This window comes from Perissodus microlepis, chromosome 1, assembly GCF_051167445.1.
Source record: "Perissodus microlepis isolate ML-2025 ecotype Zambia chromosome 1, ASM5116744v1, whole genome shotgun sequence".
Lineage (NCBI taxonomy): Eukaryota > Metazoa > Chordata > Actinopteri > Cichliformes > Cichlidae > Perissodus > Perissodus microlepis.
Genome location: NC_140461.1, coordinates 3,010,900 through 3,033,073, shown reverse-complemented (window position 1 = coordinate 3,033,073; position 22,174 = coordinate 3,010,900). Strand labels below are relative to the sequence as shown.

The following is a 22,174-nucleotide window of genomic DNA, read 5'->3' as shown; positions in this document are numbered from 1 at the left end:
ACGTCTCCATTCATTAATCTGATCCCTTTGACTCCTCCCCCCTCCTCTTTACGTAGGAGGGAGGAGGAGTCATCCATCTCACCGTCTTCGTACTTCAGAGTATTCTGCACACACACACACACACACACACACACACACACACACACACACACACACACACACACACACACACACACAAAGAAAGACTGAGCATGCTCTAAGATCCCTCATATAAGGGGTAACAGAAGTCACATGACTGTCCTGCAGGTTTTAGATCTCACCCTGGGTCAGCACACCTCAATCACATGATTAGGCCTCTGGAGAACTTCAAGACATGTTGAGGAAGTCATTTAGACATTTAAATCAGCTGTGTTGGATCAAGGACACACCTAAAACCTGCAGGACACCGGCCCTCGAGGCCTGCAGTTTCTCCAGGCGGTGGTACATGTTCAAATAAGGACCACATGAAGAACAGGATGCAACGTTTCCCAGCAAAACATTCCTCTGTAGTGACAGGATCGCTGCTCCTCACGTCAGCTGTTTTCAGTGTTTCTGTTGTTATGGCTGATTGGTGTTTAGATTATAATATAGATCATGACGGTTTCACGAACTTGAACAAGTCTTGGTTGTGAACCCAGAATGACTGAAACCAGTTTCCCCTCCGGCTCTGCAATGACTAAAACATGACTAACATTCAACCTGCCGGCGTCCCTTTAAACGCCCGTTTCTGCAAAAACACGAGCAGAAAGGTTTACCCGCTGAGGACAAACATTCCTGCTGATTGAACTCACAGAAAAGCTGCTTCCAAACAAAACACGCCCCCCGTCTCCCCCCCTCCTCGCTCCGTCTGTCGGGCTAAACTTGGTAAACTCTGAGCAGCGGGAGAAGGCGACGGCGCAGACCGCAGCACCCGAGGGAGACGCAGTCTGACCGCTGCCTCCGATTAACAGCCGACACGGCGTTTGACCTGCAGGAGAGTCACGATTGCAGGAAGGACTTCAGGTCGTTTCCTCCCACAAACCAGCAGAAAAGCACGCTCGCACATCTGAACCTCCGCTACTGCCTCGATTTCAGGTTTCTACTTGGGCTCCGTTTAGCGAAACGTCTGGAGCTGTCGAATGTTATACGAGCTTCCTCGTGATTAAAGGTTACCTAGCTCTCATTGATTATTAATGATCAGAATCAGGACGTAAAGGTCACGAGCAGAGTGAACTCACGGGCTTGGTGGCGTTTTTGTTCCCTGCTCCGTGTCCACGGTGCCGTTGGGGGACGGCAGCGGAGATTCTCTCCGGGATCCGGACGGACTGGAGGAGGAGCTGCTGTGCTCGGAGGCCAGCGGGGACGAGGCCCTGCTGCCGAGACCTGCCGTGGGGCTCGGGGAGGAGATGACCGGGGAGACGGTTGGAGACGCAGCGGGGGAGACTGTGGGAGACGCAGCGGGGGAGGCGGCCGGTGACACTGAGGAGTTGACAGAAGATGATGAGAAGAGGGTAGGAGTGGTTGGGGCGGTGGAGGGAGATGAGGGCGTGGGCGAGGTGCGGGCGTTGAGAAGATTCTGACTGGACAAGTGGCGGCGGCCCCTCGATCCGTCCTGCTCGCCGGTCGCCAACTTTCTTCTCTCTTTACGTAGGAGGGGGGAGGAGTCATCCACCTCACCGTCTTCGTACTTCAGAGTATTCTGCACACACACACACAAAGAAAGACTGAGCATGCTCTAAGATCCCTCATATAAGGGGTAACAGAAGTCACATGACTGAATGATGATGGTACTGGTTACAGACGTGCGGCTCATAAATTCAATGCTTCTCATATTAGCGCCATAAATCCTGCGATTGCTGCTCGTTACACACTGAAGCGGCATCACTGTGCACTGACACACATCCTAAATCTCGCCGTATCAGCACTCAATGTTGGGATGTTGTGCAAAATGCAAATAAAGCCGAAATGGAGCCACGATTTTTTATTGATAACAGTAAATGTTTTTAAAGGTTGAACTACAGCAGGGCAGCTGTAGCACTCGGGACCTGCTAGCAGGGCGCTTTCACCGAGAGACTTTCACTGAAAAAGACGTCTGTTTGGAGGCAGCACGTGTTCCTCAAAAATGTAAATGTATTTAAATCCCTGTTTTTTGTCGTTACCTCGTATATGGTGAACTGCGTCCGCAGGTCTGGCTCCGTCCCCTTGTTGTTCATGTGTTTGCGGATGACGGCCTCCATCCCCAGCAGCTCCAGCTTGTCCGTCACATCGTAGAACGAGTCCTGGTCCGGGAGCGCCGCCAGAGTCTGAGAAGCACACGGAGGATTGAGTTTGTACTTCCGAACTTCTGACCTTCTCGCTTACATTTGGAAATTTTGCTTACCTTGTTGATGAGTGTCATGGCAAACACGAGCAGCTCCGTGTCGGCGCCGTTCCTCTCCTCCAGGACCTCCATCATATAACTCCATGGCTTCACACCTGCCAGACACACACAAAAACACCTGATCATCATACGGCTGAGCACCTGGTGAAGCTACCCATGTCGCATTCAGGGCATCCGTCAGAGGAAGAGGTGATAGGTCACATGGAGCAGCTGATGAGAGTAAACGTTACAGACAAGTTATATGTGATCTTACATAAAACCATCATCTGCGTTTTTGTGCGCACCTCTCTGTCCAGCCACGGTGTTGACGGCTCTGATGAGCAGAGGACTGTTGGACTCTGAGTACTCCACGAAGACGATGAGCAGCTTCAGGGCAGTTTTCACCACCAGGCGAGACTAAAACAGAAAAACGTGTTGAGTGTTTGACCAGCAGGTGGCGTCGCACCACTGCTCTGAGGTCCGAGGACTCACCGAACTTCCCGTCAGCGTGTACAGCCACTGCACCGTCTCGTTGTGGTTGATCACTCCGTGCATGCCGTCCACAAACAGCATGATCTGACTGAGAGCTGAGGACACACAGACAGATGGATGAGCGCTGGCGTTTCCACAGAAGGCTCCAGCAGCTGCAGACGAGCCTATAATCTGCAGCGCTGACTCAGCTTTCTGTGGGTTTGCTGGACTTGTGAAGCCGAAGCTCCGTTTCCATTCTGACCGAACACGAGAGCGTGCGCCGATCCGAGCACGCGGCCCCAGGTCTGTGCTTCTGCGCTGGCGCCGTCGGCACGTTCCCAGCGAAAGCGCCAAGTTTCACTGCTGCCACTGTTTGTGTTCCTGTCATTTGGGTGAAATTGTGCCTGCCAGGCAGAAAGTGCTGCAGCTGACACAATAATTTACACATTTGTTGCTTCTGGGCTTGTTTTTCCTTTTCCAGTTATACTAAAAGCTTCCAGCTGATCCAAAATGCTGTAATTCAAAGTAACCTCAGTAAGCTTTACAGCAAATCTCACCATTAAAAAACACAACACACATCTACACTTTGCGTCAACTGAACCAATATTCGATTTCGTCTACTATAACCTTCTGTTATTAAATTAAACTAAATCAATTTTCCTGTTAAACTGAAGCTGGTGTTAATGTTCCTGTGTCACTGTAGATCTCCTAAACGCCCGAGCAGGTGGATTACCTGCAGGATTATGAGCTGCGTTTAGTGCTCAGACCAAAAACTAAATAGTCCTACAGTTAAACACACAAACCTTCACATCAGGCATGTTCACTGAGTGGATATCTGCTTCAGACAGGCTTCTCACAGATCTGTGTTCAGCCGTGAGACAGCTCAGGCACGATGAATCATAAGAAATTAAAGAAGTTAGAGGAGCGTTTTTGGGATTTACAAATGCTTTTTCGCCTTATGTGAATGACCTCTGTGCTCTGAGCATCTCTGCGCACACGCAAACATTCAAAGGTTTCACAGCCTCCCTTTAATCCTCAGTGAGAGTCGGTGGAGTCTCACCTCTCAGGATGTAGTTCTGGTAGTTGTGGTCGGCCTCTGCCCCGACTTTAATGAAACACGTCAGCCCGTCAGAGGCCACGAACTCTGGAACCAAGTCTTTATCATCCTACAGACAGAAAAGACTCGTTTAGGAGACCGTTCGAGCCGGTGTTACAGAGACAGAGCTCCTGCTGCAGAGGCAGTCACACTGCAGCTTGTTTTTAATACTGAAGTGAAGTCAGACCTTTGTTCCCTGAGGTTAGCCTGCAAGGCAGTGGCTCCTCACAGGTAACAACAGCTCGCACAGACAGAAGCATGAAGCAACACATTAATATGTCAACAGTTAATCTCAAGAACTTCAGGCCCTTCACAGTTTATGTGCCGACCTTCAGAGTCTGTCGTTTCTCAGAAATGGCTCATGTGACTTTTGTGCTGTATGTGTTTATATTATCTTTGCTGATGGATTAATATAGAAACAGGATGTCCCTGCAGCTGCTTCTCAGGGTGAAGCCAGTTTCTTATATAATCAATCAGACTCATATAATAATCAAATATTTCCTCATATTTTGCCTTTAAAATGCCAGTGCTGCAGCGTGGTGAAGGCAAGTGTGGGAACGTGGTGTTGAAGTGTATTGTTATGCCTCGAAGTGGCCTCGAGCAGTAAGAAGCCACTCGCTGATGAACTTTGATCAGGAACACCAAACTCAGCTCCTGCAGTCACTTGTTTTTCTAACGTGTGCGTTCTTGTGAGTCTGACTTTGTGTCAGTGCCTGCTGCAGTTACAACATTCATGCCAACGGCCACTGAAGAAATCTGAAGACTGTCTCATAATTACCAGATAATATTACAGGAACCAGCAGCAGTGTGACCTGTGTGACCCATTTCCTTTAATCAAGCAGGATAAACAGATCTGAGAGGGTTGTTCGAAGTTTTTGTTTGAAGCTTTAAACAGCTGGTTTGCATTTAAGATGTTTTTACATCATCGTTAGCCAAAGACACTACGTCAGGTGGCTGCCATTAATTATTTCCACTTTTAGAGGAGATTCTTTTTTCTAATGTTAATCAGAATAAACCTGAAAAAATCCACGTAGAAACCAGAGAAACTAAAACTACAGCCACAGAGCAAACAACAGGTGCAGGCGTCTCCCAGGCTCTAGCTCAGACTAATAGACAAATGCAATCAAGACCTCAGCTGAAGAGAAGTACAGTATTTTTTGGACTATAAGGCACATTAAGCGAAACAAAACAGTCAGATAAGTCAACTTTACTCAACTTGTTCCTTTTGCTTCTTTTACTTCCGTATCATTGATTCATTAATGCTGAATTCTCTGGCAGCTGCTCTATTCCCATGTTGTTGCAGTATATTAATGACTAACCTCCTATTGTGGATGGATTATCTCAGTTGTTCTCCTGACTGAAGTTTGGTCCGTTTACAGCATCCTGCGATTGCATTTGTCCCTAACCATCAGGAACCCTCGAGTTAACTTTAGCAGAGTGGAATAAAGTTCATCCTCCAGCTTCACTGCGTTTATGTTATGCTAACATAGCTGCGTTGCTAGCAATCACGTAGCACATCATTATATACCAGCTAGCCCAACTTCAGTAACCCTACAAACGTCACTGCTGTTTAGTTTTCGGTCTTCATTTATGTTGGAAGTGATAGCAGAGCTGTACGTTTGAATTTTTTCACAAATCTCTCAGTCAGAACATGCTATATCATGCTATATCATGCTTAGGTGGAAGCTAGCAAGCTAACTTCCGGCTAACGTCTAACTCCGTTAAATTTAATAAATTCTGTTTTCATGGATATCTGGATGTTAAACTTAATTGTTACACCTGGTAAAGCAGCAACGCTGATCATTTTATTAAAGATGAAAGAATTTAGACAGTTCTCAGTGATGCTGCAGTGTTTTGGACCTGAAAGGACGGAGCTTAGGACCCAGATTACTCTGGGAGACTCCTGACTACGGTAGCTGTAGTGCTCTGACAATCCATCAAGCAGTGCAGCTTCATAGTTTACCAAAGTCTTACCAAAACATTTTTTGACAGATTGTTAAGCGCCGTGTACCACATAAAATGGTAGGTCAGTGAGCACAACCAGAATTCATAAGGTGCACCGGATTATAAGGTGCACTGTCGATTTTTGAGAAAATTAAAGGATTTTAAGTGTGCCTTATAGTGCGGAAAACACAGTAAAATCATTTCACGTGAGTGTAAGCTGAGCTGTGCTTAAACGAGAAGTAAAGTTCTGACAGGTGAGCGTGTTACCTGGAAGAGCTGTTTGAGAGAGAAGAGGGACCGCCGGAGTTCTGGACCCTGGGAGTTGTAAAGTTTCTCTGAAACACAAGGAAAGTCACTTCATAACCAGTGGTGACATAAAAACGTCAATACCTTGGAAGTACCACAAGCCTGACTTCAAGTTTTAAGCACAGCACTTAGTACTTAACCTAACTTAACCTACGAAACTTCCCTTAAACAGAGGATGGAGATTTGGGGGGGGGGGGGGGGGGGGGGGGCTAAAAACAACCATTTCCTGTTTTTTACCCCCCTACCACAGCCTCTGATTTTCTCAGTATCAATGGTATGTTTGAAATGTAGCCATTCAGAAGAAAAGGCTAATTTCTGATGACACAACAGTTTAAGTGAATCTAAACCAAAATATGTTCAAATATCATCAATTGCACAAAATTCTCAAACACTCCTTTTACTTTCATTTAAACACAGTGAATCTCTGCAGAGAGCTGAGCAGGAATGACTGATTTCCACTTAGATGAACATTAAGCGTCTTTACTGCTCTTAAACACAGACTACACCTGTGCAGGTGATGTGCACGTACAGATCTCTTTAATCCAGGAGTGATGCAGGTTTCTGAAATTTGAGTCAGGTCAGATCAGGACTCTCAGGTCCACGACAACACAAACATGAGCAATCAGAAAACAAACAAACCTGCAGTTCATCAAACAAACAGCAGGTGGTGCAAAGAAGCTACAGCAGAGGAGACCACACTCATTAAAAAGCTCAATTAAAATGTGCGTTTTCTGACTCCATTTCCACTGCTCAGTGCACCAACCACAAGCATCTTACAACCAGAATGAATGAGTGAGCCCCTGCAGTTTCAGTTGCATGCTCTGCCTTTAAGCCCACTTTGGAATTTTTGGAATTTCTGTGTGAAACTTGACATTCTGCCCGTGTTAGCCAGTAACTGCTGTTTCAGTTGTAAACAGCACTCAGTCTATAGGAGTGAGCTTGCACTAGTCTCTGCTCAGTTTCATGGTCATGGTCGGTCAGCGACACTGTCATCCACCTGTATGCAAAGCTCCACCAAGGCTCAAATTTTCCTCCACGACAGATGCAAATGGCGTCCAAAAGCATCAAACTGATGTCTCACAATTTTTCGTTACCTTCTTCTGTGAATTTATGAAGTTGTAACACAAAATTAAAGTTCAAAGTCAATATCTGGCTCTGAATCAGCTACAATGTAACCAAGACAGACTTCTCAGAAAATTTCATGCAAATCTCTTCATAATCCTAATTACAAACAAGCTGAACCAATCCCGTGTCCTCTTTGGTGACACCAATGACCCCATAAATCTGTGTTCTGACCTTGTTTTGGGGAGCCGGGAGAGGACTTCCTTTCTCCTTTTTATTTTTTTTAATCTCCCATTAGATGGAGCCTTATTAGCTTTTTTCTTACAGCAGTACCATAATTAATATGTTCAGGTTTTACTGGTTTCCAGAGTCTGACTGGACCACTGCAGGTTGTGGAAACACTGCCCCCTGTCCTGCAGGTGGCCTCGTAACCACGTGTGAGCCTTCAGGCTCAGGCCTCTCGAGACTGGCACCAAAAATGAGTCAATCCCCACAGACTCCAAAAAAATCCAACTTCAGCATTAAAAGGCATATTTATAGCCTGGTACAAAATAAATGCATAGTTTCCACTTTAATCACAACAGGACATTTTTAAAACACCTGTTTTGGTTAAATCTTAAATTTAAGGGCTTGGCTGCTTTGATTGTGCCGCTGTGATGATACAGGGAGCTGTAACTGCTACACCTCTGAACCGGACCTCCACACCATGTTTTAGGAACAATTATCTGACAATAACTCTGCTTTTTGTTACAGCTCGTCTAAGAAGTTTGTGCTTCGGTCTCGCATGCACCTGAGAGCTGCGTGCATCTTTTATATACCAGTCAGACATTTTTGGTTGCAATGCGATTTGTGTGTCCACTCAGAGTACTGACCTTAAAGGTCAACACTGTCTGGGACATTAGAAACGTATCAGCATCGTGCTCAGAGACGTCTCCTCTAATCACTCAAGAGCTCTGGGAAATAATCTCAATCTGATGCTGAAGCTAAATAAACTGGAGACAGTTTGAGTGAAAGTAGAGAAACAGAGAACTGATTATAAGAGTTCATGAGAAACTGACTCTGGAACACAAATCAAAGCAAGGAAAAAAAAAAAAAAAAAGGATATGAAACAGAAATAAATACAAACACGCAGCCTATCGCAGAGGGAGGAAGTCACGGGAGGTGTACGTCGCTACAGCCACATAAACATAAATCACTCCTGAATGGCCCGCGGTCACCAGCAGCCGCTCTTACACAAATACTGACCGATCGATTTTATACAAGTGTGATTGGCTAAGCTGGCAGCTATGACATCTAACAAAAACAAGGAAGTTCAGTGTTTGCACGTCAGACAGTTAAGAGCCTCTTTAAAGATGGATGTTTGCATGTTATCAAAACACAATCGTGCACAGAATTTTCTTCAGACGGAGACGGACGTCAGGTGGACGAGCGTGGAGAGACACATTTCCTCCATCGCCCTCGGCGCTACAGTGACGCCAGCCCTGCAGAAATAACAGGGGCTTAATAGAAACTTGTGACGAACAGCTTTGCAGCCTGATGTTAAACGGCTGGAGAAATATTTCACCGGACGGCGTGACATTTCTAAATCTGACAGAGCCATCCAGAAAAGCTGCTCGTCAGCACAATCAGGAGAAAGCATCGCAGGAGCGATTCCCGACACCTGCAGGGAAAGTGAGGACACACACCTGCAACGGCCACTTTCATCGGTTTGCATCTGCACTGAGTTTGTACGATGTAATAGCCAGCCTGCAGTTGGCATGGCAACAATCACAACAACAACAACAACAAGATAGAGGATGTTGTGTGTTTGTTGTGAGTCCTGGTTTTAAGATGGTGACAGGGTTGACAGTGGGGTTTCCACCAGAAATATTATGAAGCTTCTACCAGCTACCAGCACTACTTCGACTAAACTGCTTAATTTAAAGGTGAAAATCTGTTTTCAGTCATATCTTAATTGATTAAAAAAAAAAAAAAAAAAAAATCCACTATGCAGGTGTCCAAAAGGCAAAAATGGCCACAAAATCTTGGACATGACTGTAATTCGGGCGTATTTTCTGTTGCGGATGCATACAGATATAGAAGATAAACCTGAATGGTCACGCTCAGGGGGCATCTCTTATCTTAGCTCCTGTCTCTTTAAGGCGACACCTGAAAAGCTCCAGCTGTTCTGATTGGTCAGCTGGTTACAGCATACTGTGACCCTGATTTCTTTAGGAGCTGCCGGTTGGTAACCAACGTGCACGATGGAAGGAGAATCAGAGCCAGGACAAGTAACACCTCCTGCAGAAGTCCCTCTGTTACACAGTCACCGATCTCTGATGGTTTGCAGTGGGATGATTTGTTCTTCCCCAAACTTTGCTCCTGTGTCTCACATTAAAGCTGCAGCTGGCGTGTTCGTCTCCAGAGGTTTAAGCAACATTTCAGAGGCTCAACTGAAACTCCTCAGTGGGCAGAGGTGACTTATCATTTCAAACTAAATTACAGCTGACAGATGAATAGTTGGTGATATTTCAGACAAACAGAGTGAGGGAGATTACAGAGGTGCAGACACAGGCAGGCGGGGGGAGGGGGTGTCGCTGCAGAGTTCCTGTCAGCGGACACGAACACAAATAAAGCTCAATCTGAGGAGCTTTACCAACGTCCGCCCCGACGGCCTCCTGCAGCTCTGAGGCTTAAAACAAAGGCTCCAATCAGCCCAGAGTCAGTCTGCACATCTGGGATGAAAAAGATGGAGCTGAATGGAAACAAGTCCTAAAATATTTCACAACGGCTCCAGTGTTTCACCACAGAGCCAAAAATAAAAAAGATGACGTCAGAGGGATGAGTGTTCGCTTCACCACAGAGTCACAGGAGCCACTCTAGCTCCAGTTTGCTGAGGGAACCAATACTGGTCTAGCTCTCGAAGACTGGAGCTGGACACCCCTGCCCAACAATAATACAAAGAATAACCCAACAATCAAATAACCCCCTATGAGCAAAGACTCTGGTGACAGTGGGAAGGAAAAAACTCCCTTTTAACAGGAAGAAACCTCCAGCAGAACCAGGCTCAGGGAGGGGCGGGGCCATCTGCTGTGATTGGTTGGGGTGAGAGAAGGAAGACACGCTGTGGAAGAGAGCCAGAGATGAATAATAACTGATGATTACATGCAGAGTGGTGTGTAAGCTCAGAGTGAAAAAGAAACAGTGCATCATGCGAAGCCGCCAGCAGCCTACACATATTGCAGCATAAGTAAGGGAGGATTCAGGGTCACGTGATCCAGGCTGTGCTCTCACCTATGTGTGCGTTCAATACTTTTAATTATGTACTATAAATATTAGAAGATGTGTCATATTTTTTAATGACAGGCTGAGGAAGACTGAAAATCAGCTGCGACTCAAGACGCCGCCCTGTGTCACAGCTCAGGCCCAACATGCTCCTGTACTTGATCCCACCAACAATATGTTAGCCTAATGCCGAAGAGGCAGAGTGGGGAGCAGCAGGCTGGAGGCGTACTAGGAGCATGAATCCTGAACTCACAGAGTCAGCAGAGAAAGCCAGGCTTGTTTACTGACACAGCGAGCTGCAGTTCTGTAGCTCACATTAAGACTCAGGTAATATTCTGACCCGGGTCAGACTGGGCTGTCCGCCCTCTGGAAGCACTGCACTTCACCGCTGCAGACCATTAACAAAGATAACCATCAGGCGGCTGCCTGCACAGTTACATGGAAACCCAACATCAAAGACGCGCAGTAAGAAAAATGTGGAAGACTCCGGCAATTTGAGTCAAATACAGTCCAACCGCCTCTCGCACAAAGCTGCAGTCACACCTGAGTGCAGTCAGACCTGCAAGCCTCTACAGACTCGCTTACCCTGTCAGTGACCTTGAAACCTGCCCGGCGACACGAACAGGATCAACGGGAAGTCACAGCCCCTGGTCATTTTTCGCATTAGTATTTCAGTACCCCCCCCCCTCAACAACAACAACAACAACAACCGAGTAACTTAAGCCACACAAGTTCCACCCAGAAAACACTTCACCTGTAATGTGCTGATCTCCGTTCCTGGCAGTAATAAATACCACTTTTAAGCAACGTTACTGTAACCCGACACACAGCTGGTAGATCCACAGTCAGATATTTAAGGATGAAAAAAAACAAAAAAACAGCAGGCTGCAGTTTTAACTAACTGTTCATTTAAAAAGCTGGTCAGGTTTAGCTCCCAACAAACAACAAATACTTCCTGCAAATACTAACAGAAGAATACAACCCCGCCAAAATAAAACCAACAATCAATGCCTTGAGATGATTGATGGGATGCATTTAATCCTGCTTATTTTCTCTACATTTCTATTTTTGGCACTCCGCTAGAATAACTTCATGACTGAGTTACAGCTAAAAATCCCAAAATATCGTGGAGCCCGTTTGAGTAACCAGCAGTTTCTTTCTCTCACGTTTGCTCTGTTTACTATCCAGAATCAGTACTTAATATTTCCTTCTATTATGGAGCAAAAGTATTGATCTGTTATAGCAACAAGGAAGTGGTTCCACCTCCAATTATGTCTTTCTACTTCCTGTCTGTACAGGAAATGAGGTTGTGTCCCGCTATATAGACAGACATTTCCTGCCTGCACCTGCAGTTTATCACACATATAAACAGCTTTCCATCACATTTCTGACGTGATGAAGAGATGAAGGAGCGAACTGGAACAGTTCTCCTGTACTGACCTCAGATCAGCTCTTTAAACCTGCTGAGCTAACATCCAGCTACGACTTGTGAGCCATTTAATGCTGCATGCCATTTTGCTCCAAAGACTTTTGAAGGCGTTTTTAATCTGATATGTGCAGTGGACACGGTCCTGCTTTGGACCGGAGTTTAAAGAACCGTTCAGTCTGCTGTATTCAGCTTTCCTGTGTATCTGCAACCGTTGCAGCGCTTCGATGTAACGAAGCACACTACATGCTGTGTATCAGGTGAAAACGTGTGAGCTCCTCGTAGCTTATCCAAGATTATTTGTTGTCACCGAGAACGTTAGCACCTGTTGACAGCAGCTCAAGATAAAACGCTTAAAGTTACTTCTGTCTCTCAGAGGACCGCGAGTCACTCAGACACCCATCTTTGACCCAAGATGGCCACCAGACAGCCACAGTTTCACTGCCGCGACCGAGCACCGAGGAGGGAGCGTGCCGGGATTATAGAGAGCTATAACTGCTTTATGATGCAGCGCAGACGCAGCAGCTGAAATTCCTCCGTCCTGACTGAACTCCCACACTTAGACTGTGTGAAGGGCGAAGGATTCATGTTGCTTTTCCACCAAGATCAGACTAACTCGTTCTGACAGCAAACAGAAAATCATTTCAAGTCTGTTTTACCCTCACGCTGGCAGCAGGGAAATAAATAAACAGGTAAAATACAAAAAAAACCAAAAAATAAATTCAAATCAGCTGACCCACTGGTTTGCTTACATCCGTCTGACCTGATGTAAAACTTACTGAGAACCTCAGACACATTTCAGCTCTTATTTTGTTGGATTTTATTTACCAAAAACAAAAAGAAAAGAAAAAAAAGCATTTTAAGAGTTGAATGTAAGAACTACAGAGTCGTCTCACTGGATGTCTGTTGGTTTTTAGCTACAAACTATTCACATTGTTTTATATGATCGTGAGGTTTAGACTGAAACAGCAGACTGGAAACATTATTTACAACTTTATGAATCAAATTTAAGTTTTTTTTAATATTCTTGAAGTCTTTAAGAAGTCAGACGTGTTAATATGAGGCCAAATCTGAAGCTTGATTTATAGCACTGCTTTAAATCTACAGTCCAGCCTGATGTGCAGATTCACAGAGACATCAGTGCAATGCAGACTGTAACTGTGTAGGTCTGTCTAGTAGTAATATGAACACGGTATAATGATAACGTAAAATTACTAAGTCTCTGTGCAACAAGCTGTAACTGACAGGCTTGCTGTCCGGTCTGTCCTGAAGTCCCGAATTTTACAAAACATATTTTATCATCTGGGAAAGTTCTTTTCATGTTTGTGTGATTACGGCACTTTGGAGCGGAGGCAGTGTTGCAGTCTCCGGTTCACATCCCGTGCTCTTTCACATTAGCATGCTGGATTCCCTGCTGAGTCTCCAATTTGCTGTGCACCATGTCGGCTTTAGTAACTTCTCAAAAATGGCACATTTGGTTTGACGGTCATTCAGCAGTCCAGCTGAAGCAGTGAGTCGGGTCCCTTTCACAGAAGTTTGTCTTGTTTTTGTTTCCTTCAGCTGCTTTTGTTTGATTTTCTCTGTTTATTCCCTGGTAAATGTCACCTTCCTCCCTGTGAATCAGGCCCGCTGAAGTGTTAATCAGTGCATCTGTATGAATGCGGATACAGCAGGTCGGAACCACGGATCTGACGAACTGCACTCACTAACGACCATCAGAGTCTTCTTTGAGTGGAAGGAAACGTCAGACAGGCAGAGGGACACAATGGGAAGAGGTCAAACGGTGCTTTCGGTGTGTTGACGTTTCTCTCCGGCAGCGGCGAGCAGATGCAGCAGAACATGAGCGATTCTTGTTCTGTGTAAATAAAGCTTGTTTACATCCGTCTGACGGAGACAAAAACACATTTCTAGAGATTTATTTTTCAAGCGTTCCTCATAAATAAAGCCCATCAGACTGCAACAGCAGGGCCCTCGTTGAGCTGATTAACGAGCATGATAGCGATGACTGAAACAGAGGGACACTGGGAAGGATTCCTGTTTGTCCTGTGGAGACAGGAAGTGAGCTACATTATCTCAGCGTGGTATTTCCTGTTAGTGTCAGCGTTGCTAATTGAGTCTATGCCCAAAAGGGAAGAAGCTAACTAAAAACTTCAAAAGCATAATTTACTATAGAAAGTATCAATATAAGCAAAGGCATGTGATCTCGGAGAAGCCATGATTGTAGTTTTCGCCTGACTGCATGGCGTGGAGCTCACGCTGAACACGATTCAAATAACTTTGCTTAAACTACAAGAAAAGGATTTCCCCGAGACACAATCAGCTCGTCGATCAGCTGGAAGGAGTCAAATAATTGTGTTTAGCTTCTTGACAATAAGATTTAATGCATTTTTTTGTCCCACGTGACAGGTAACTGAACATTTTTGGGTTTTGGAAACAGGGACACGTTCCTAGTTTTTTAACTTAGTATAGACAAAAGCTCCATCAAGGAAGTAAAGACCGGAGTTTAATGAATTTAATGGGCAAACTCTGAGGTCATATCAGGCTAACATTCACTTCTGGGATGTTTTTAGCTTTGCAGATGTGAAGATTTGTTTTTCCTTTGCCATTGTGTTTTTCTGATGACTGGGTGGACTAGTGGCACTTTATTCTATTTCTGACATTGACAAAGACTCTTTGCAAGAAGGAAACAATAGCTGGTTGCAAACCTCAGAGTATATTTAGAGCTGACACAGCCCAGACTCTGTTTGAAATGTACAATTATTATGAAATGAAATAAACATTTTATTTTTAAGTGACATATCTGCTGATTTTTTGTTTTCCTCTGAATCTTTGATGCTTTTTCATTTTCCTCTCACAAAGTCAAAGACGTCATCTTGGACTTTACAGAGAAACAGTTTGGTAATAAACAAAATGTGATCTGAACTCATGATCAGGAACGCGAAGTAAGTGTGTCAACATCCAAGCAGCCGCCACAAAGCAGGGAAGGAAGCACAGTCAGTGCATTATTGATGACATCATCACGCCGCGAGCCAACAGGACACACAGACAGACACACACACAGCATTGCTGGAAAAATGGCACCATGAGCTTCATGTAGAGTCTTGTCAGGATGTGACTTTAAGGTTCAGGTTGAGACAGGTGAACAAAAAGAAACGCATACATGTTTTTACCTGAAAGTTTACAGTAGTTTTCAAACTTAAACCTGAATCTGTGTCTAACCTAAACCCTGAAACCAGGTCTGAACCCTCCGAGGGTCCCAGTGGAAGGACGTGGCATCCTCATAATGTGTTAATCTCCTCCTGTGGGCTTCAAACTGATCCCAGAACAGTCGTGTTGCAGTGCTATTTTACTTCATAACGAAGCAGATAAAGAAATGGATCATTTTCAGTCTAATAAGACTGGTTCTACAGAAGAAGAAGCAGAGAGAAACAAAAGGTAAGCTCTGTCACTCCAGCGAGGACGGATAGCTCACATTCACAAACAAATCACAGCGAGGGTTCCAAGGAGTACACATTCTGGGAAATCCCCTCCGGAGCAGGAAGGGTGGGGTCATGCCAGGCAGCACGGGAAGGAGGGAGGGAATAAGTGGCTGACAGTGGGAACTCTGGGAAAGTTCAGCATTTCCCAGGAGAGGAGATTCTGAGCAACTGAAGTCAAACCTCAGCAGCTACCAGAGAAACGGACACTGATCTCAACAAACACATGGAAACCTCCAACAACCCAAGTCTGAAGCTCTTCACAGGATCCTGAGATTCGAAGACACACAATAACAAAGAGATAACAATTAAAGAGACACAAACGGAAAAAGCTAAGTGTAGTTGATGAATCTCAGGGCTCCTCTGTGTCATTTAACAGTCACTGGATCCCCTGAGATCATTTCACACTCGGCCTGCAGAACCTGATTGTTTCAAAAACGCCTTAAAGGAAATGAAAATGACACCTTTTGTGTCAGAATGATGCAAAACAGAGACGACAGAGAGACGCACTGGTCTTCTGAACAGAACTACTCCATCTACAGGTGGAAGCTTTTTGAAGAATGCATTTTAATGATGAGTTTATGGCAAAACACAGTGCCACTAAACACAGTTATGTGTAGTTTATGAGTGCGATTGTCTCAGGATGTCCTCTGGGTCATTTGACTGGAACACAGTCTCTCCCGTTTCTCACTCTGCCTGCAGAACTTTCCAGCATTGTTTCAAAACTCTTAAAGAAAATGAAAGCGAAGGCTTTCTACCTCCGGCTCCGTCCTTTCTGACGCTGGCGTGTCCAGCTGCTGCGAGCAGCAACACCACAGGCGTAGATAAGGGCAGAAAAGGGCTAAAAATAAAAACCCCAAAACCAGAGTGGAGCTTTGGTCTGCTGGGATGAAAACAGCTACAAACACAGAAGTGTTCAGTGAACCGCCGAGAGGCTCGGAAGACCATTTTAAACAACCATCGTGCCCAAAGCCAAGACACAGTCAACAACAATAAATAATCAGCCACATGCAGAGCAAGAGTGCAGATGAGGTGAATCCGCTCAGTTTGAGCTTCTTCATGTTGTCTGTATTCACTGATGTACACGACTCTGGAAAGGTTTTAAGTAACAACCACAGGGAGGCTTTTAGACCGTGATGTGAACGCAAACACGCAACCAAATTTCCATTTACACCACATCAGGATCGAACTGCAGAAATAATAATAATAATAATAATAGATTGCATTTATATAGCGCTTTTCAGGACCCCTCAAAGCGCTTTACAATTCCACTATTCATTCACTCTCACGTTCACACACTGGTGGAGGCAGCTACAGTTGTAGCCACAGCTGCCCTGGGGCGCACTGACAGAGGCGAGGCTGCCATATTGCGCCATCGGCCCCTCTGACCATCACCAGTAGGTGGTAGGTGAAGTGTCTTGCCCAAGGACACAACGACCGAGACTGTCCGAGCCGGGGCTCGAACCAGCAACCTTCCGATTACAAGACGAACTGCCAACTCTTTGACGATACCCACAGATTTATTTTTACACAAACTGTTCTGTGGTGTATAAACAGACACTGTCCTTATTTTAACATGGACAACCCCCGCCTAATATGCATTTACTTCTTTGCATATACATCATTCTCATATTGAAATATTGACGTCCCTAATATCGTCCTCAGGAAGTTCTCTTAAAGACAGAGGAGCTAAAACTGCTTATTTCAGACAGAATGAACTGATAGGTTCAGTATAAAATAAAAGTTTTATTTTATTTATGAGTAGCAAAGTATGCAAAGCTACTATATACTAGTCAGAGACTAAAAATATAAAGCTGGAAACCGGGACAACGGGTCCCCAAATGTGTTCCTGACAGACAGACAGCAAATACAACAAAGTGACCAACAATAAAAGCAGGTGGTGCAGATCTCTTATACATGTCCTTATATGCCCTCATTTAACGTTCATGTCTCTTTTTTCACTTGAACACCAGAAAGTGAGAGCCAATCAGAAAGTTAATTTAAAGTGGGCGGGGCTAAAGTGGCTTATTTCAGACAAAGGATGAACTCAGACAGAGCAAGGCCCAATGTAAGATGATTAAGGAGGATGCAGAGCTATTCTAGTAGGGTCCTCTAATAGCGTTACATAAACGACTTCCTGTTTGACTCACAATTAAACAACATGAATAAGAAGAAAAAGCCAGCTGGTGTCCAGAGATGAGACTCATTAACCTGCAGAACCCAGAGAGCCGGTCTTTAAACGATCAGCAGCAGGCTGAAGCACTTTAAACCGCGCTCTCCGTTTATAAACAACAACAAACAATAGAGTATAAATAGAGCACTCAGCCTCTTTGTTTACAAACAATAAAAAGTTAAATATTTGCAGGCTCAGCCCCTCGCTGAGTTCCTTGGGGATTTCTGTTGATTACCAGTTATGAGTCGGTCTATGAGCCGTTCAGCACGCAGCCACACCCAGCATGCACCTGCTGCAGCCCGGTGCCTGTGTTTGATTTGGATCCATCAGTGTGTGCACCGGATGGTGCGCTGGCAGCGATTAGAGGAAGGCACAGTTTCTTTAAACTTATGCCAAGCTAATGCCTCAAAATGTGCCTTCCTTTACTCTGTGCTTGCCCTCCCACCACATCCTGATAGTCCTCGCCAGGTCGTCTTTAAGTCTGCGAGTAGGTGTGTCACTTCCATCACGGTGCTGACAGATGAGAAACCTTAAAGTTTTAAACTTATAATATCTGATAGCTTTGAGGAAAATAACAAAACAAACAGGTTTGATCATGCTGACCACCAACAGGAACAGCAGGCTGCCCTGCTTCATATTACAGGTCTCATGCTTAGGTCTGCTCCACGTGACTGTGGAGGTTTAAAACTGGTACAACAACAACCCTGACAATCAGAGGTCAGAGGTCACAGAAGGAATATAACCAGACACGCAGTGAGTAGAGGAAACGAGAGCAAAGGGAAGCTTTTAGAGATGGCATGAAAAGGTAAATCAAAGCACAGGATGTACAGAAAGTGCTAATACTGCCGTGACTGATAACTTTCGCTTCACCTCGCTCTCTCCCAGTGAGCTCAGATGTAAACTGGTTTATGTGAAAACATTTTTAAAAAAAAATTAATCAGAGGGGTAGACTGATGTTCAACACAGCCAGGCTCTCCTTGTGTTAGCTGGCTCGACAAAACCTAAAATCATATTTGAGATAACGGTGCGATGATAGTGGTTATCATCTTTCTCTGCTAATCCCTGCATCCTGGGTGGCTGTAGCTCAGGAGGCGGAGCAGGTCATCTGCTAATCAGAAGGTTGGTGGGTTGATTTGATCCCATCTGCATGCCAAATATTCTTGGACAAGATACTAACCCAGAGTTACTACAAATGTGTGAATGTTAGATAGAAAGCACTTGCATAGAAAAAGTCTATAAAGAACATAAAAATGTAACACTGCTGCAAATAAGACGAGAGGTTCATACTGCAGAAAATCATCAATCTGGTGATTACAGAGTTGCACAGAGCAGATAAAAAAAACCTTTTAATTCGAGGTAAACACTCCCACTGGTGACGGCTAAAACTTAATATTTAAATGGATCCAGTTTAAACTTGCTGTCCTGCAGCCTAATAAAGGAGATGACTGCACAGGTGTTCCTGATGGTTTCAGCAGCGTGAAAGCGATGAAGAGTTTAATTTTATGCACAGAATAAGTATCAGAACATTTAAATACTTCCTGCATCACCAACTCCGTACATGCACAGTTCACTGACAAGTTTGCACTCTAAGTTTATAGCTGGTGCCATGTTAGTATGGTACAGGTGAAATGGAAAGCCTGAAGATAACCTGATCCCAACCAGCTCCTGCATTCAGCGCGAGTTACCACAGGGATCTAAGACGGTAAAAACCACAGAAAGCTCCGACTTTAACCTCGACATGACTCGCGATAGCATTACTCTTGCTTGTTAAATACACTCCTCGGGACTGAAACGAGGCACGCAGGAGCCACGACTTCATTGTTTCTGAAGATGAAATCGGCGATAAACGAGGCTGCTGTGAGGAAACCGCTGGATGAAATGAGTGATATCATCAGGAGATCCACAATATTTCCTAACATAGTCCTGACACTCTTCAACATGCCCGCGCTCCTCCTCCTGTTGTAAACGTAACCAGGACGAGTCCGGACAGGAGCTCGTCTTCTCAAGCCGATCTGTGTCCATGGAAACCTCAATGGGAGATTTTTTTCTGGTCTTAAAAATGTCTGCAGAGTCAGACTTTAGTTGGAGCTCACCTGAAGTGAGAAAAGTCATGCCAATCCTGTCTTACTCACATTTACATGCAGCAGTGAGCTCCCTGTGGGGTCAGTCTGCAGGAAACTACATTTCCCAAAATGCACTTAAAACCATGAAGCTTTTACAGACTTTCAGCCTTCCAGCAGCCTGCTCAGAGGACACCTCTGATCCCTCTAAACAAGCTTCAGAGGAGCTACTGCTAACCTTTCCCGGTGTTCAGCGCCTTCAACAAATAAAACAACAGCCGAGTAAAACTCTAAACCTGAGCTCCACTTCATGTGGAGAAAGTAACCGCTGTATTTTCTAAGCTGCAGACTCAGAGAGAGGACATCCTCCCAGCTGAGTGCAACACGTCACTGTGGTGGAAGATGGCGAGAGTTTCCCCTGAGTCATCACTCCTGTGCTGCAGGAGAGGACGGAGGGAAAAAGTAAAGCAGAAGACTGAGGACATAATTACCCAGGATGGAGTGAACACGAACAGAGAGCTGAGTCCTCAGAACCAGGATGGGCTTCCTTCCTTTCCTGTGGAAAAATAAGAAACCGTTTGAGTTCAGAATAAAAACAGTCACGACTCAGAGTTCAGGTTCAGTCAGAGCAGCCAGCTTCGTGACAGACATCTAACCAGATTAACTTTTGTGTAATCGAATCATCGTACGAGAGGGACATGGCACTCAAAGAGTTGGCATATTTGAGAGAACACCGAGTCAGTAAAGAGGATGGAAGAAGAACCTCCAAAGTGGGTTTAAGTGGGTTTAATCAGATCTGAGTGCAGTTTTCATAACTAAAGGCACTTTTCACAAAGACTTGCTTCTACAAGGAGTCCTGATCCACTGTCAGTGTGATCAGTGTGTGCAGACAGCTGGTCTGAGGTGATCCCAGAACAGCTAAGTTTCCACATACAGTCAGACTGCGGCATGCTGGGATTAGAGTATGGAAAGAACGACAGCATGAAGGTATGGAAAGAATGAGAGCGAGAAAGAAGGAGAAACGGGAGAAGGGAAGATGTAAAGGTGGGCGTGTTTGTCTGGAGGCTAAAAGAGGAATACGTTTTTCAGACGCTCTTACAGCATCGCACAGAGTTTAAACTGCTGGACACACACAGTCAGTGTGTTTCAGTTCCACATCACTGAAATGAATGTGATTCTTCACAGAAAGAAGATCCAGTCTGAGGCCTGGATTTGAACCCAGATACTTCATCTTCCTCCCACAGTCCAAAGACCTGCATCGGGCTAGGAAAACCAACCATAGGTGTGCAGGGTTATCTGTGCACTTTAGTCCTGTGACAGACTGACCTGTCCAGGGTGTCCCGGGCCTCCTGCCCTGTGACAGCTATGATAGGCTCAACCCCCTCCTAACCCTGAGTGGGATAAGTGGAAGAAAACTTATCCCACTAATTCTACTTCTTTTACTCCTTTTATCCATTATTTTGATTATTCGTATTTTTATTACCTCTACCAAGGAAGTTGTGTTTTTGGTGCTCCTGTCTGTAGACACGATACCTGGAAAGGTTTTGATCGGTGATGAGCGGGGTCATGTTAACAATTGATTAAAAAATGGCCTCCATCCCCCGAGGTCTTTGTGGTTAACTTCATGATTTATTGGCTGAAAATTGACGACAACTTACAAGCGTGCCGTCTGTTGGCAACATGTGAAAAGTAAAAATTTAAAATATCACCTTCAAGGTCAACAGATGGATCCGAAGGTCAAAGCGATGATGCCATACAGAGTGATTTAAAACCATGTTTCTGACTCAGACAATGTTTACGTGCACAGGGATTCTAAATATCACTCTGGACCTCTGAGCTTCAGATGTATATTTTAAAATTATTATATATTTTTATATAAAATAAAATGACAATCATCTTTAATAATTAAATTGAAAATGGTACTTCCTGTGATCTCACTTTCACATTTCACACCTGCCTTTTTTAAGCCCCCAGAATGTTTTACACCTTTAAAGAAAGTGTTGGCATGAGTATATACAGAATAAGAGCAAATTATTCCTGTGCGTCTTAGCTGATGTCACAATTAGGCATCATCGTTATACTCTGAGGCACGTACGTTCTCGGGCAGCCGGTCAGTATAAAGCTGCCGCCTGCAGCGAGCAAAGCGTTTAAAGCGCCCGACGACAAAAACTGTTTTCACTTATTTATCACTAAACGTGTAAACAACTTTTACTAAACAATGAATGTTACACATGTACTATATGAACATAATTAAAATGAATAATATCAAGAGTACTTTAAATTACATAAAGTGTATTTAATGAGTAATGGTAAACTACTATTGTTTTAGAAAAAGGATAAAAATGTGCTGTGTCTTTATTTTAACTTGGCTATTTTTCCCCGTATTATTTTTTATTTTATTTTAATATTTGAGTATGTTGTTGACGGCGTTCGTTTTGGTGCGGGTGGGGATGCAGGTGGGTGAAGGGGGGTGGGGGGGTGGTCTGTGTGGGTCCAGTGCTTCTTTTTTCTGTTTGTGGGGTTACAAGGACGGCATGTCTCTGCATGACGTGTTTGGCTGCAGTCATGTTCCCAATAAA

At 44.6% G+C, this 22,174-nt stretch overlaps 1 protein-coding gene across 4 annotated transcripts in view; it reads right to left on the bottom strand.

The window, feature by feature from the left end:
• The window catches only part of fhod1 (formin homology 2 domain containing 1), a 48,645-nt gene that overhangs the window by 16,431 nt on the left and 10,040 nt on the right, over positions 1-22,174 (bottom strand). For all 4 annotated transcript variants that reach the window (XM_084926802.1, XM_084926810.1, XM_084926818.1 and 1 more), the window contains exons 3-10: positions 20,087-20,151; positions 6,096-6,163; positions 3,849-3,954; positions 2,810-2,904; positions 2,623-2,734; positions 2,339-2,433; positions 2,118-2,261; positions 1,197-1,657 (exon numbers count right to left, since the gene is read on the bottom strand). In XM_084926802.1, the coding sequence (XP_084782928.1) occupies positions 1,197-1,657; positions 2,118-2,261; positions 2,339-2,433; positions 2,623-2,734; positions 2,810-2,904; positions 3,849-3,954; positions 6,096-6,163; positions 20,087-20,151 (1,146 nt within the window). The remainder of the gene's footprint in view (positions 1-1,196; positions 1,658-2,117; positions 2,262-2,338; positions 2,434-2,622; positions 2,735-2,809; positions 2,905-3,848; positions 3,955-6,095; positions 6,164-20,086; positions 20,152-22,174) is intronic.